Source organism: Hemibagrus wyckioides, linkage group LG06 (genome assembly GCF_019097595.1).
Source record: "Hemibagrus wyckioides isolate EC202008001 linkage group LG06, SWU_Hwy_1.0, whole genome shotgun sequence".
Taxonomy (NCBI): Eukaryota; Metazoa; Chordata; class Actinopteri; order Siluriformes; family Bagridae; genus Hemibagrus; species Hemibagrus wyckioides.
This window is the reverse complement of record NC_080715.1, coordinates 25,444,429-25,458,710: the sequence shown is the minus strand read 5'-3', so window position 1 is coordinate 25,458,710 and position 14,282 is coordinate 25,444,429. Positions and strand designations below refer to the sequence as shown.

Sequence of the window (14,282 nt, the reverse complement as noted above, 5' to 3'; positions counted from 1 at the left end):
CAGAGTAAAATTCGAAATTTATTTATCTTGATATTGGTTATCTTTTTACAGTTTGAAAGCATCTGTGGTTTCAGACTAAAATCACTACATTTAAAACTTCATACAACTTCACTGCATTAAATCCTGTGGAAGCTTTGGATCTTAAAAAACAAAACAACAAAAAAAAAAAAACTCTCAATCTGAGAAGGTATTCAATTGCCTCATTAAAAACAAATTTCCAAAAGAGCAATATACGGAAAACATATCCGACATTGTAAAAAGTCACATTTAGACCTGTTGGGATTCCCTTATTTTAAAACAGAGATATACGAAATCTGCCTGTCAACAAAGATCAAGATGGCAAATATAAGCAAAGACAGGCATTTTCATCTAGCAGTAAATCTTACTTCCTCTGACCACCCCTCTTCATTCAGAGAATGACTCAGTGCTGGTATCCTCCGTCTTATTTTTTCTAATTTATCATTCTCTAATTACCAGGAACAAAGAGCAGATCAAAAGCTCCACCTCAGCCACCATTCAAGTAGATCCCAGAACTCTCACCTGACCACTTGACAAGTATTCTTAGGTTTCAAAACAAAGCTACCATTTTAAGTGCACTCAAGATTATACTATTTATAAAAATAACTGTAATAACAATAACATTATAATTGCGATAATTACAATAGTAGTAATCTTCTTAAAGCATTCTACACAATCCTCATTTACAAATATTGCCATTACCACCAGGCTCCATCCCCTGAGTGAAACATCAATGGTTCAAGTTCCCCAACTATCTAAACTGCAAAACATCTTTAGTTTGGTTATTTAAATAACAATTACTATTATTGTACGGGGAAAAAAAATATCACAGAATAATTACCATAATTACATCTATAGACTGAACTTCATTCTCATGTAACACATTCAGGTATTTACAGTTTCATATTTCAAAAATTAAGTTAAAAAAAATTCACTGTTTCGTCCCAGTGTTCTTCACCTGTGGAATTAAAGATAGCATTAAAAATGTATATTAAAGCATCAATACTTATAGGAAAAGATACCAAAACGTTATTTATACATATGCATGTTACCTTAAGAGGAAGCAATGCATTGACGGCATTTGTAGAGTTTGGGATTGTGTGTCCTTATGTGGTTTCTCACATTTTTCTGTCTGAAGAATGTCTTACTGCACAACTGTAGGAAAACAACAGAAATGTAAGAGTCAAAAAATGAGGACAGAAAAGGCTAAAGGGAGAGCAATATCTTGGTATAAAATTCATATGTTGAAAACAAACAAGTGTCACACTGCAAAGTTCAGTAACACTAAAAGGTGTTATGCTGCAATGCTGTCATATAGAACCTACAGGACATGGCCAGTGTTTTCCTTCAATGTGCCTGATTCGGTGCATGATGAGTCCATCACAGTCTCTGTAAGATGCTCTACACTGCAGGCACACATGAGCATTGCCAGAGGACTGACCACGAGGACCCTTTTGCTGGTTGAAACGTGCACGTCGGATGGACTCCAGCATAACGTTGTGCCGACTGCTCACAGGATACAACTTGTTTACATTCTATAAAAAAGAATGAACAAAAAAAATATATGGTGTACTTTTTATTTACATGATTTACTCACTCATCAAGGCTTTCTATAGAAATCTGCTGCTTTACAGAGTCTTGGAAAAATGTTTGTATGTACACAGCATCAGCTTTACCTTTGTCTTTGGTGGCTCTTTTTTAACCTTACAGCTCCCTTTGCTGTCTTTTAGCGGTATAAAGCTTTTATTAGCTTTTGACTGCTGGGATACATCTATATTTTCCTCTTCCTTCTTCACTCGGACAAGCACCCTTTGAGAAGAGGAAGTTGACCTGTTGCCAAGCCCAGCCCAGTGAGGTCCATTTAGCCCAGATCCCTCTGACGTGATTCTTGCTCTAATCCGATCTCTTCTGACAATGCCAGGTGATGTGTTGCTATGGGAAGCACTACTGTGAGAGACAGAGCGAGTCAAGCAGATGTCCACACTCTCCTCCTCTCTCTTGATTCCACCTGAGGGTCGGCAAAGCCCGAAGAGAAAACCTTGGTCTAAGAGTTTCACAGGTGGTTTGCTCTGCCGTTTACCCAGGTCAGACACATCACTATTTACGAAGGGCTGGGTCAGGGGTAGAGGATCTGCTGGCTCTTCTTTTATAACCTTATACAGAGGATTGTTATAGTGCTGGTGGTTGGTATTGGAAAAATCCCAACCCTGTGTACCCTTAAGATCTGTCACATTGTCTTCTGTTCTCTTTCTTGGTGCCATGTTCTTTTTGTTTTCTCTGACACTGCTTGCTTTACACACTTCTCTTGTCTGTTTGGTCTTTTCGTGCACTGACTTGTTTTGACCTTTGCGCTTGTCTGTAGTGGAACGTCCAGTGTTGTAGCGCAACATACGCTTTGATTCTGTGGTAGTGATTCTAAGTGAGCGATCTACTGGGGGACCACCCTTAGGGGCTGATACTCTGACTGTACAAGGAGCTTCTGTGGGTCCCTTACTGCGCCGTGTACCACTGCGGGAGGGGGCTGTCTGTGAGATGGCGTACTCTTGGGGTTCCTGTTTTGCCCTTGTTGTAATTTTCTTTGGATGGGTGTGGGGTCCTTGCACTTTGACCCTTTCTCTGCCTACAGGTCGAGGTAACGGTTTGTTTGGGCTACTAGAACGGTTTCTTAATGGACGATCATTATAAGTCCCCATTGAGTCTATCTTCATTGATTGACTGCGTGTGGTCCTAACACTTAAATGCTCCATTTGACCAGCTGTGGTGTTTTTTCTTTTGAATTTCTTGTCCATGGTGACATGAGGTTCTGCTTTCATCACTTTCTTCAGAAGATCCATTCTGGTCATGTCACAGAGGGACATTGAGGAGTTAACTCCCATTAAACCTCCCAGGCCAGAGGTAATTCCCCCTAGACTTTGTGCACGGGGTTTGCGTCGGGCAGTTAGAGAATAGTCACTCACTTTCGACTTCCTAAGTCTCTTTTTTTGCCCCCAGCCTGAGAGCTCTTCTGGGCCAGGCACAAGAGACTTCCTCTGTAAGCCAAGAAAACTAAGTAGTCGATATTTCTCCTGAGCACGAGGACTGTGCACTTCATCTTGTGGGATTGCACTGCACACTTCTTCCTCCTCTGCCTCCTGCTTCACCTTCACTGGGATTACTGAACTTGGCAGAGATCGAGACGCTTCCGAGGAGAAATCACTCTTTACCCTGTATATCCTTTGATATGAGGAGGACTTCCTCTTCCTCTTGGAAGAGAGGTCAATTTTGGGCAGGAGCCTGCGCAGGGCTAGTGCAGCTCCTGGTGTGGAGCGGAGCAGCCGGCGGGATGGAGATGTGGATCGAGTTGAAGTAGAGGGAGATGTTGGGATGACCGATGATAAGGGGCGAGGGGACAATTTCCTCTTACTGGATGGAGATTTGAAGTCCATGAGTTTCATCCTGCGAGTTGGGCTGCAGGGAAAGCCATTATCCTCTGTCTGGAAATTGGAAAGGGCCTGGCTTTGGCACTGGGCAGGTAACGTTTGATCATTGCCTTCTCTGTCAGATTCATCAGTCCCCTCTACTATGTGTACTATGCTCTGTAATGTGCTGTACTGCGAAGGCCCTGAGGCTCCACCTTGTTCCTTCTCCCTTTTTCTTTTAAACCCTGCTGTCCTTCCGGAGGGGGAGCTTTGGTTTCTCAAGGTGTTCATAGAGGAAATCCCAGGCATTACAGAGGGCATTCCTATGGGATTTAGCAGTTTGAAGGATTGCTGGCCAGCCTCTTGCTCACTTTGTAGAGCAGAACAGGCCTCCAGAGCAGGCCACATGCGGAGGTGGCGAGCCATTGCTGCTACCTCAGTCAAGGTGCCCAAGTTCAGAGTCAGGGTGGATGTATAGGAAAACTCAAGCAAAGCAAGCAAGCTCTCCTCACTGAAACCTAAACAGCATACACAATAAACGATTAGCAATAAGCAAAACTCTACATGGAACACTACATTCCTTCTTCATATGTGGTGCACACAAATCAGGCTCTCGTCACTCAATTCTGGGTAAAAATTGTGCTAGAATCATACATCTTAGGAAGCTATGTACTTATGATGTGTCACACCTTAAGATTTTTGAAAAGAAAAGAAATTGTTTCAAAAGAAATTGTTTAACACGGCTTACCCGTGAGGTCAACATGTGGCTGTGGTTCAGTGGCAGAGTCCATTTCAGTAAAGAGTTCTTGGAAATACTCGCTCACAGCTGCTAACACTGCCTTGTGGGCAACAAACAAGTGGCCACTACCAGTTTTCAGTGTGATGTCACAGAACAGTCCAGTCGCTCGTTGGTTATTCAGCTTGCTCAGAACTTCATGACTATGTGATTTGACTATCTTAGACATGTTCATGTTTGAGTACTAAACAAAGAGAAAAAGGCAAGGCAGACAAATAATAATGAATATTAAAACAAGATTATATTATAATATATTATAATATATTATATTATATTATATATATATATATATACATATATACATATATATACACATATATACACATACACACACACACCTCGTGTCAAACCAAAAACACTCAAACAAACAAAACCTCTTACCTCTGCTTTTTTAGCCTGCCTTAGATGACATTCCTCACAGCCTAGAACAAAGTCTCTGACCTGAAGGTACATTCCTGAAAATGATACACATGGTGGATTAACAAACAAATCACAAACACTTGGCAGCATATCTCTCAACAGAATTATTCCCAAGAACCAAAAAATGGTAAGTTAGGACAATGAGTTCTACATTTATACCTTTCATGAGGGAATTAAACCTGTCACATGTTTGCCATGTCAGCTGTACTACAGTTTCATCTAAACAGTGTACTATAGTAGAGTGCAAAGGATCAGTAAGACCGTACACTCTGGTTTAAACACATTTGATACAATTGTTACTCTCATTCACATAAGTCACACCATAAAATGATGTTTCAGATTATACTAAACAATTGTTAAACCTTTTGTGCCATCAAAAGTATACCAATTGTTTGTAATATACTGCAAGCTATATCAGAGTGTAGCAACAGAGAGATTAGTGCAAAAAAATTGAAACCCCCATCATTTCTAGGTTGTGGGTAAAGAGGTGATCGCCTTTATTACAATTTATCTAGCAAACTTGTTTCAGGCAGTTATAAAGGCAAACTTTTTATTGGATAGAATTTAGATTTTTTTTTTAAATTTCCTATTATATCAATCAGCTTTATTTGAGCATTTCTCATACTTGTAATAATGCAAGAAGAGATATCAAACCTGAGTAAATGATTTGGTAAAATTTATTTTGTCCTTCTTTGTTTGTTTTATCCTAGAACTATGCAAAATATTGCATGTGGCTGCATTCACAATGAAGCAGTGTTCCCATACCTAAACACAACTTAAAACAATGGAAATCTCCAAAAACTAGACCCATCTGGTACACATTGCTTAGCTGGAGAAGGTCTCGAAAATGAATCTTTGCAGAACACTAATATGGCATGAAGTGTATGTATTCTGATGCACTGTTGTTGTTGTTATTGTTTCCAGTACTACTGTACATGCGAGTGAGTTACCAGAGGCAGAAGCTTCTGGATTGTACTTTTACAGGAGTTGAAACTAAATGTACTGCAAGGAAGTGGAAAACCTACCCTGGCTATTTATTCACAGTTAACAGGTTTGAATGTTGGGGTATGTGTATGGGGCTGAAGGGGTGTTCAGTGTGGACCAGCTAGTTTCTTCACAAACAAATAGGTCATAGCCCAGCCTTTAAGGCGTGCGCATCTGTCAACCAAGATAACTCTGAGAGAAATCTGACTTTCACACGTCACCGACACGGTAAACTCAGATGTTGCTTCGGCGTGTGGAGCGTTTCGTAAGATAAACACACACGAGTCCAGAGACACACCAGGCTGAGTGAAGTGTTACACGAGAAAGCCCTTAAAGGTGCTGCTTGTGTGTTTGTGTTTACACTTTAATTTAATCACAAAAAGAAAAGAAAAAACACCCCCTCACCATCACAATCCAGGATGGTCGACAAAAAAAAAACAAAAAACACACACACATTAGCGGCGAATAAGCTTTTAAATCCGGAATAATATACCTTCCCACCAGTAGTGTTCTGCCACTAGCCGGTACGTGTCCTCCAGGGTGTGGTGAGGGCGCCCGGGCGTCCCCGCGTGGAAAGCCTGGATGGAGTGGAGCCGCTTGTCTTCGTCCAGCACCTCGCGGTACTGGACAAAGCCGTTCTCCAACTTTTTACGGTACAGAAAACCGCCGATGGTCTCGAAGAAGGGCGACGAAGAGGCGGATGAGGAAGAGGAGGCGCCACTAAGATAGCCAGGGTAATGCTCCTGTCGTTCCCTGGGACACAAAGTGTCATCAGCAGCGTCGCGCGCGCTGTACGTGCACTCTCCGGCCATTTTCGCCGGCTTCCTGGTTCAAGTCTCTTTCCTTTTTATTTCTTTTTTTTCTCTAAACGAAACTAGTGCTAAACTTGTGTAGGCAGTCTGTGGGCATACAAGCAAGACAACATGGGTATGCTCGACAACTGACCGGCCCCTATAAATTAGGGATGCTCCAAAGTGTCGCTTCACAAACTTTTCATTATGTCTTAGATAAAATGGCAAAAACGACTAAAAACTATTACTGTCTCAATGCCAAACTCGGCATCGGCTGTAAACCTGTGGATCAAAATATAAAGGAAATAGGAAGCCGATAAGAGTTAATCCACAGTGTGAGAGCAGGCTCAGGGTGCAATAGGGAAATCCATCCGGTATGTGTGTGAGACTTATGATGAGCAGCACACCACCATCGCATTGTAGGAGTTCAAACCTCAGAACACTCAGTGTCAGCAATCACCACCACCACAATGACCTGATTAAAGTTTCCCAACAACTTCATGCGCGTCTCTCCGACACTCTAGCTTGCAACCCAGGATCATTAAAAACACAAGTGCGTGTCCACTCATCCACTTAAGTCTGAATATCAATAATCGCTTATTAAATTAAAGTAATCTTCCATTTGCACAAGGGCGAGACCTGTGTTTTCTGATGAACTTGCACTTAAAATAACACATTCAGCTATGCTTGAAAAATACATAAAAAATAAAAAAAAATATATACAGGGGCTGATGGATCTCTGTCAGCTCCAGTTACACATTCATACATAGCATATGTAGCCAGCTAGCACAGCCTCTTCCCGTCTCGTGTTAACTTGTGGTTTCTTTAACTCTGTAGCAACATGCTGCGGCTCTCCGTCGCCCAGCATCGGGAGTCCAACGACCTACGAGTCCTCAAACGAAACAGGAGAGGGAGACTTTTAAAAGTGACGGAAATCTAAACACGGTCCCGCCCGTATAAGGAGCCCTGTGAGCCTTCTCACGACGATAAAGTCCAAGCACACGATGAAATAATCCAATTTTTTAAACTCGTCACCTTCTGCTGGTTACGGTTTGTCAACCGAACTTCTCCTCGACGCCCAACACCTCGCCCCTCCCTCCAGCGATGCCTATTAGTAGACTCTTTAAAGAGCCGCTACTACAAACGCTCCCATTGGTCCATGCGGCTGTCAATCAACATCTCTCTCTTACACCCTTACACTTTTTTTTTTTTTTAGATCAAGATAGGTTGTTGACGTCAGCGCTGCCTCACCGAGTGAACCTGGTTAAGTTTATCATTATGGAAATTGAAGAGGGAGAGAAAGAAAGAAAAAACCCCGTTCATGTTTCCTTTACTGCGTTTTGCATGTTTTCGATTCTGAATTCCGTGCTAAATCTAAATTACACCAGAGAATCGTGAGCACGAACGCCCTCTCTGAAATGTACAGTGGATGGATTGCAAATGCTTCTTTGATAATATTAATTAATTTATCATCTTTCATCTACTCTTCCCTCAACCCCATCACACGACAATTTAGCCTGAAAAAGCAGACAATATGTCGACTGTGCGACTTGAATATGGATTAGACCCCAAAACTGATCCACATCACCTCTATCTCAGTCCAATCTAACTGAAATAATACGTCATATACAATCACGTGAACTGTATCTGGCATTTCATCTTAAACTGGAATGATCATTTATTTTTGTAATTAAATCAACAACAAAGAATGCCTTAATCTCCATACACATTGGAAACTGTAGACATAAAACAGGCAAATGAAATCTGACTCTACAGACATGTAGCTAGGAATCATTTCTGTATAGGATCAGAGTATCCTTTTACATATATAACCTTATTATATTAATTGAACTCAGACACCACTGCATCTTATTTAAATAATGAAAAAAATCATACCAATAGCCTCCTTCCTATTCTCTCAGCAAAGAAATGGGTAAAGGTTGTTTATGGACCCCCAAACCCTAATATGCAGCTGCTCAGACTTAATAGTTGAGTTGCATTACAGGATAATTATAAATCAACTATTTGTTTATAGCTTTTATCGCAATATCTAATATATAATGTATTTAAAATGTAAAGGGTTTCGAAAATTTTTAAAGGGAGTTCAGGACCATTGTTAATCATCCAAAATGGGATTCAGTCAGAAGCTGAATTCCTGAAGTGTTAAGAACAAAGAAAAGGGAAAACGTTTCATACTGTTTTTGCATGCAGAGTTTAGAAAAATCCATATTTAGCAATGCTGTAGTTTATGTGGTTAATTCTTCAGCACTTTGAGTTATGTAGCCTACAACTTCTTGTTATTATTTTTTTTATTCTGCTGAAGTCACATCATTCACAGGTTCTTGAATTCTGCAGTCTTGACATGACACTAAAATAGTGCAGCAATAACTAATATTGAAGGATGATGAGATGCAGAACTGTTGTTACTCTGTATACAAAGTTAACTGTACCTCCTTTGTGTTGTTGTTCAAGACACTGCTCATCATTTCACTTAAGCTTGTGGTAAAAATAAAAAATAAAAAAAAAAATTAAAAAGTGTTCTGCCTTCCCTGTAGGGTATTTTGGATGAACATGAAAGTCAAATGAATACTAATATACTTATTAGTTAGTATTAGTTTTTCTTATTTGTGTGTTGAGTTATAAAATAGTTAAAACAATACTTTAAATGAAGACATTTTACTGTTTCTGTCTTACTTTGACTATACTATCTAGGTCTAGGAATAGTCCAATTAACCACAGGAGTCAGTGATCTATCCAAACTTGACCCACAGGTTTTGGGCTTCACTTGTTACACCTCTGTCATTTAAGCTGTGCAACCTAGACAGTCATTCACAGTGTACATAAGGACACCAAGTGGATGTTTTCTTACAGTATTAATATTAACCAAAATGAATCAGGTGCTAATTAAATCCTTTCAATTATTTATTATTCATTTGAATTCCTATATGAACCGAATCAGCTTAACCTGCAATTTTTGAATTGCTGTCAGATGTAAGCTTTTGAGGAAGGCACTCCTGTTACAGGATGAGGTGAACATTCCTTTGTAATATTAAACTGGTTTAACATTAAACCAGTCATTGGTCAAATATGAGACCTCCTTTCAAGGTAGATCTGAAGGAAGCACTAAGTATCTCCTTAAATGGATAACATTCAGTTGAGACATATGTATGATTTGCTCATAGCAGGGATTCTGCTGTCAAGTTTTCCGTGGTCGAATCGCAATCTGATCACAACCAGAGGCTTTAGAACCTCCAGGCTTTTAAAATACATTATATGGCCAGACATTTCTGGACACCTAACCATCACACCCAGATTTGCTGTTTTAATAACCTCCACTCTTAGAGGAAGACTACATTTTGAAGTGTGGTTGTGGGAATTGGAGATCTGGCACTGATGTTGAGCAAGGAGACCTGGGGTGCAGTGGGCCTTCCAGTTAATCTCAAAGGTGTTCAGTGGTCTTGTGACCACAGTATACAGTAAACAATTATCTAGAATGTTTTTGTAGGCTTTACAGCATTACAGGTCAGGGCTCCTACACGCCAATCATGGTCTTGCAAAACAACATTGGCAAACTGTGTCCTCACAGACCTCACTTTTTGCACAAGGACCTTGTCATGCTTGAAAATGTTTTGGCCCCTTAGTTCCAGTAAAGGAAAACTGTAATGTTACAGCATACAAAGACATTCTAGACAATTGTGTGCTTCCAACTTCCAGTAGCCTAATTATTTGCATTTTTAATACATGATACATGATGCTAAATAAGTAAACATTTGGTGCTTAAGGCCCATAATCATAATACAAGACCCGTAATGAAGGCCATACAAGAGGTCTTAACTTGGGGTAAAATGCATTAATGGCAGACGTTAAATGTATTAATAAAAGAACTATGAAGAATGACTGAATTATCAGGTATAGATAAAAATGTGTTGTTTTTTGTATGTCATATTTTTATATTTTATGCAAAGAACAGCAATGAGGGCATATGGAGTACCATGGATTAAATATTAAGGATGTAATTAGCAGATAGTAATACTTTATTCCATTTTATTAGAAACACTTGTACACCTTTGTTGTTTATGAAGATACAGGTCAAGAGTTTCAGGAAATGATCACATCAAACATTAGAATGATTAAAAAGTCTGATCTCTGGTTGGTTTTGAAAACTTGTGCATGAGCTACAATGGCAGAAGATCACATCAGATTCCACTTCTATTAGCCAAGAACAGGAATCTGAGGCTATCATGGGCATAGACTCACCCAAACTAGACAGCTGAAGATTAAAAAAAATTATCTTCTCCTTTTCCAGTCTTCAGCTATCCAGTTTCCACTCTCAGATTCCTCTGATTCTGATTTTCTGCTCATCACAGTTGTGACGAATATCAGTTTAAGCTGCTATAGACTTCCTGTCAGCAGTCTGGTCATTCTCCTCTGATCTCTCTCATTAATAAGGTGGTTTGGTTTAGCCTGCAGAAACTCCACTCACAGGATATTTTTTGGTTTCTGTTCATTATGTGAAGACTTTAAAAAAAATGAAAATCCCAGTAGATCAGCAGTTTCTGAAATATTCTAATATTCATGAAACAGAGATTAGTTTTTTCCCATTTTGATGTTTGATGTGAACATTAACTGAAATTCTTGACATGAATATGCATGATTTTATGCATTGTGAGGCTGACTAGATGACTGCATGAATGTGCAGGAGTACAAGTGTTCCTTATAAAGTGAGTGGTGAGTGTATTATTTAATGCTGGAAATATTTTATTCATCACTAACGATTTTGACCCTCATTGAGATATAATTTTGTCCAATCTCAGTATAGCCTTGAAAAAGCTATTAATTTTTTTTAATTGTAGCATAATTCATTTATTAGTTAATTTAATTATATTATGTCCTGATTCTTCTAGTACTCTCAGCAGCCATCATCAGTCACCCACAAGACCATGAAACTAGAAGAGTCTTGGAATTACTGGCCAAGCACTATAGAAGGTTTCCTAGCTGGTGGGATTTTATATTTACATTTCTGGCTTTTGGCAGACGCTCTTATCCAGAGCGACATACAAAAGTGCTTTAAGTCTCCATCAATGAATATATTAACACTGGTTCAATAGGTTACAGACTCAGGATACCATTAGCCTAAAAGTGAGTTGGTTTTTTAAACATATAACAAAACATAAAAACAGGGAAAAATAAGAGCTAGTTTAAGTGCTTCAGGAGAAGGTAGGTCTTCAGACATCGTTTGAAAACAGTCAGTGACTCGGCTGTGTGGACATCTAGAGGAAGTTCGTTCCACCACCACAGTGCCAGAACAGAGAAGAGTCTAGATGTATACCTACCTTTTACCCTGAGAGATGGTGGGACCAGTTGAGCAGTGCTAGTGGACCTGAGGGATCGAGGTGCAGTGCGAGGAGTAATAAGATCTTTGAGGTAAGATGGTGCTGGTCCATTCTTGGCTTTGTAGGCTTTCAGTGCTTTGAATCTGATGTGTGCAGCTACCGGAAGCCAGTGGAGGGAACGCAGCAGAGGGGTGGTGTGGAAGAACTTAGGCAGGTTGAAAACAAGCCATGCAGCACCATTTTGGATCATTTGAAGTGGACGAATTGCATTCAGAGGAAGACCTGCCAGTAAAGAGTTGCAGTAGTCCAGTCTCGAAATAACCAGAGACTGAGCAAACACTTGAGTAGCCTGTGTGGATAGGAATGGTCGAATCCTTCTGTTGTTGTACAGAAGAACCCGACATGAGCGTGTCACATTAGCAGCATGGGAGGAAAAGGACAGGTGATCGTCCATGATGCTTATATCAGATGACAAGGAGGAGATCCACACATGTGGAACGGGGAACCACATGTTCCATACAGACTTTCCAGTAGAAACCACAATGGTCTGTGCTTGGCCCTCTTTTTCTCCCCTTGTACCTGTTCATATACCATTGCTATGCTCATCCCCCCCCGGACAGTCATGTTTTGCCTCATATCTCAGTATGTTTGGCTGACATCTGAGAACCAGGTTCTTGTCATCTTTCCAGCAAACTCTGAAAAAAAAATCTGACAATAAACAAACCTTGGCATAGTTATGGAGATTCTGATACCTGACTGCTCAGTTTGCTAGCTTGTCTTCATGTAGGGTGTTCAAGATAAGGAGGATTCATACTCGAAGAAACAGAACAAATGCCTTTCAGTTATATTCCTTTTGAGCCTCAAGCACTGTTGAACCCACTGTCCCTCATGATACAAGGAAGCATTAATTCATATACTGGTGGAATGAATTTCCCTTGGCTTCCTAGACTATTTGTACTAGTTTCTCAATATGAAGACTATTTCTTATAAAGACTACAAAGCATTTGCATAAGTAACTTTGCATAACAGCATCTGGCAAATAATGTAATTGCTGCCAAAAGTATATATCCTATGGTCTGTGTTTGGGTGGAGTTCAGTGCATGTAGCGTGCAAGTGCTGTAAACACAGTCTAGGACTGGAGTTGAGAAATCCTGATTCATAGCATGCCATAAACATTTCCTGTTTGTTTCCTGTGTGCTTCACTCTTCCATCTAAAACTAGCTAAACTGTATATTAGGGGATTTTTTTGTTTATGTTTTATCTTATCTGTGTCATGTTATCCTAGTGTAGAGTTTAATACTCATTCACATTTGATGTTTGGCAACATGTTTCTAAGAAAACTGAAATTCTGAGTTGTCTTTCAAGATGGATCTGCTTACATAAATTTGTATTCCTATATTCTGACTCATGCTATAAAGATAATCATTGAATAATGGCTGGATAAAGGCATGTTTCCATCCTATTACCTCAGACACTACTTTAATACAGGATGCAAGCAGTGACAGCATGGCAGTACTGCCCAAATGTTTTGACATATTGTAGCTCACCAGGAACTTATAAAATTGTGACCGTGAGTCTGTGGCATAGCCTAGATTGCTGTCTACACTGTTTACCATAGCAGAAACTTTCCAGTTTCATATGTGGGGCATAATGTCTATCTTCTCATTGCATATGGAAAAGCACCACTTACTGTTTATTATGCAGAATAATCAGACACCACTGGGATACTGGTAGGGTGTATAAGGAGAGTGACAAAAATTGCACTGAATACAACCCAGTGATAATGATGATAAACGAGAAAAGAATCAAAGCTTCTCTGCAAGATTTATTTAGTGTACAGAATGATGAGTAGCTGGCCTTACAATTTTATTATTGTATTTTACTATACTTTCATAGTGCTATAGCCAAACATTAAAATCAGATGACAGGAATAATTGATTAAATGCTAAACATAATAAAGGTATGTACAATTTTAGCCTATAAGTAAAAAAATATATATATATTTATATATTTATTATACATTGATGACCTTTGTGTTTGAGATCCAAAGATGAATATGAGACAATAAATCAGCAGTTCAGTTTCCATTTCCATATTTTTCATTTACATTTGTGATAAACAGCTTAGTAAATGCAACCTTTTGTTTAAAGCAACCCATTTTTCAAGTGATCAAAATAGTTGGAACATGTGACTGACAGGTGCTTCTTATGTGAGGCCTGATAGATTGATGGTTTAAACAGATAATAGCTCTAAATATCTAGACATTGAACTGTTAACCCAGTTGAACATGCATTTCACCTCCTGAAGAGGAGAAATTTCACAAAACAAAAAACATTTGGAAGAAGCTGCAGAACACGCCTGGAAAAGCATCACAAAGAGAAATGCACTTAGTCACCCGGCTTGATACCGTTATTGCCAAGCAAGACATATGCAACTGAATATTAAGTGTTATTTACTTTACGCCTTTCTGTTTCGAGACCTCACCTAAAAATTGGGTGGGTTTCCATCAAAATCTTAAAAGTTTTGATCAATTTTGTCATAT

At 39.4% G+C, this 14,282-nt stretch overlaps 1 protein-coding gene across 1 annotated transcript; it reads right to left on the bottom strand.

Moving 5' to 3' along the window:
• Nucleotides 1-7,491, bottom strand: si:dkey-229b18.3 (uncharacterized). The gene is made up of 7 exons (XM_058392822.1): nucleotides 6,110-7,491; nucleotides 4,594-4,667; nucleotides 4,165-4,396; nucleotides 1,695-3,934; nucleotides 1,344-1,553; nucleotides 1,071-1,173; nucleotides 1-976 (listed from the first exon to the last, which is right to left on the bottom strand). The coding sequence occupies exons 1-6, from the start codon at nucleotides 6,426-6,428 to the stop codon at nucleotides 1,072-1,074; spliced, it is 3,177 nt and encodes a 1,058-aa protein (XP_058248805.1). The 5' UTR covers nucleotides 6,429-7,491; the 3' UTR covers nucleotides 1-976; nucleotide 1,071.
• Nucleotides 7,492-14,282: the final 6,791 nt, after the last annotated feature.

Excerpts from the sequence above, each read along its gene's own strand:
- si:dkey-229b18.3 (XM_058392822.1), bottom strand. The coding sequence starts at position 6,428 with ATGGCCGGAGAGTGCACGTACAGCGCGCGCGACGCTGCTGATGACACT. Across the intron at positions 1,554-1,694 it reads AAGAGCCACCAAAGACAAAG|AATGTAAACAAGTTGTATCC; the intron begins GTAAAGCTGATG and ends TCTTTTTTATAG. Across the intron at positions 1,174-1,343 it reads GAAAACACTGGCCATGTCCT|TTGTGCAGTAAGACATTCTT; the intron begins GTAGGTTCTATA and ends GTTTTCCTACAG.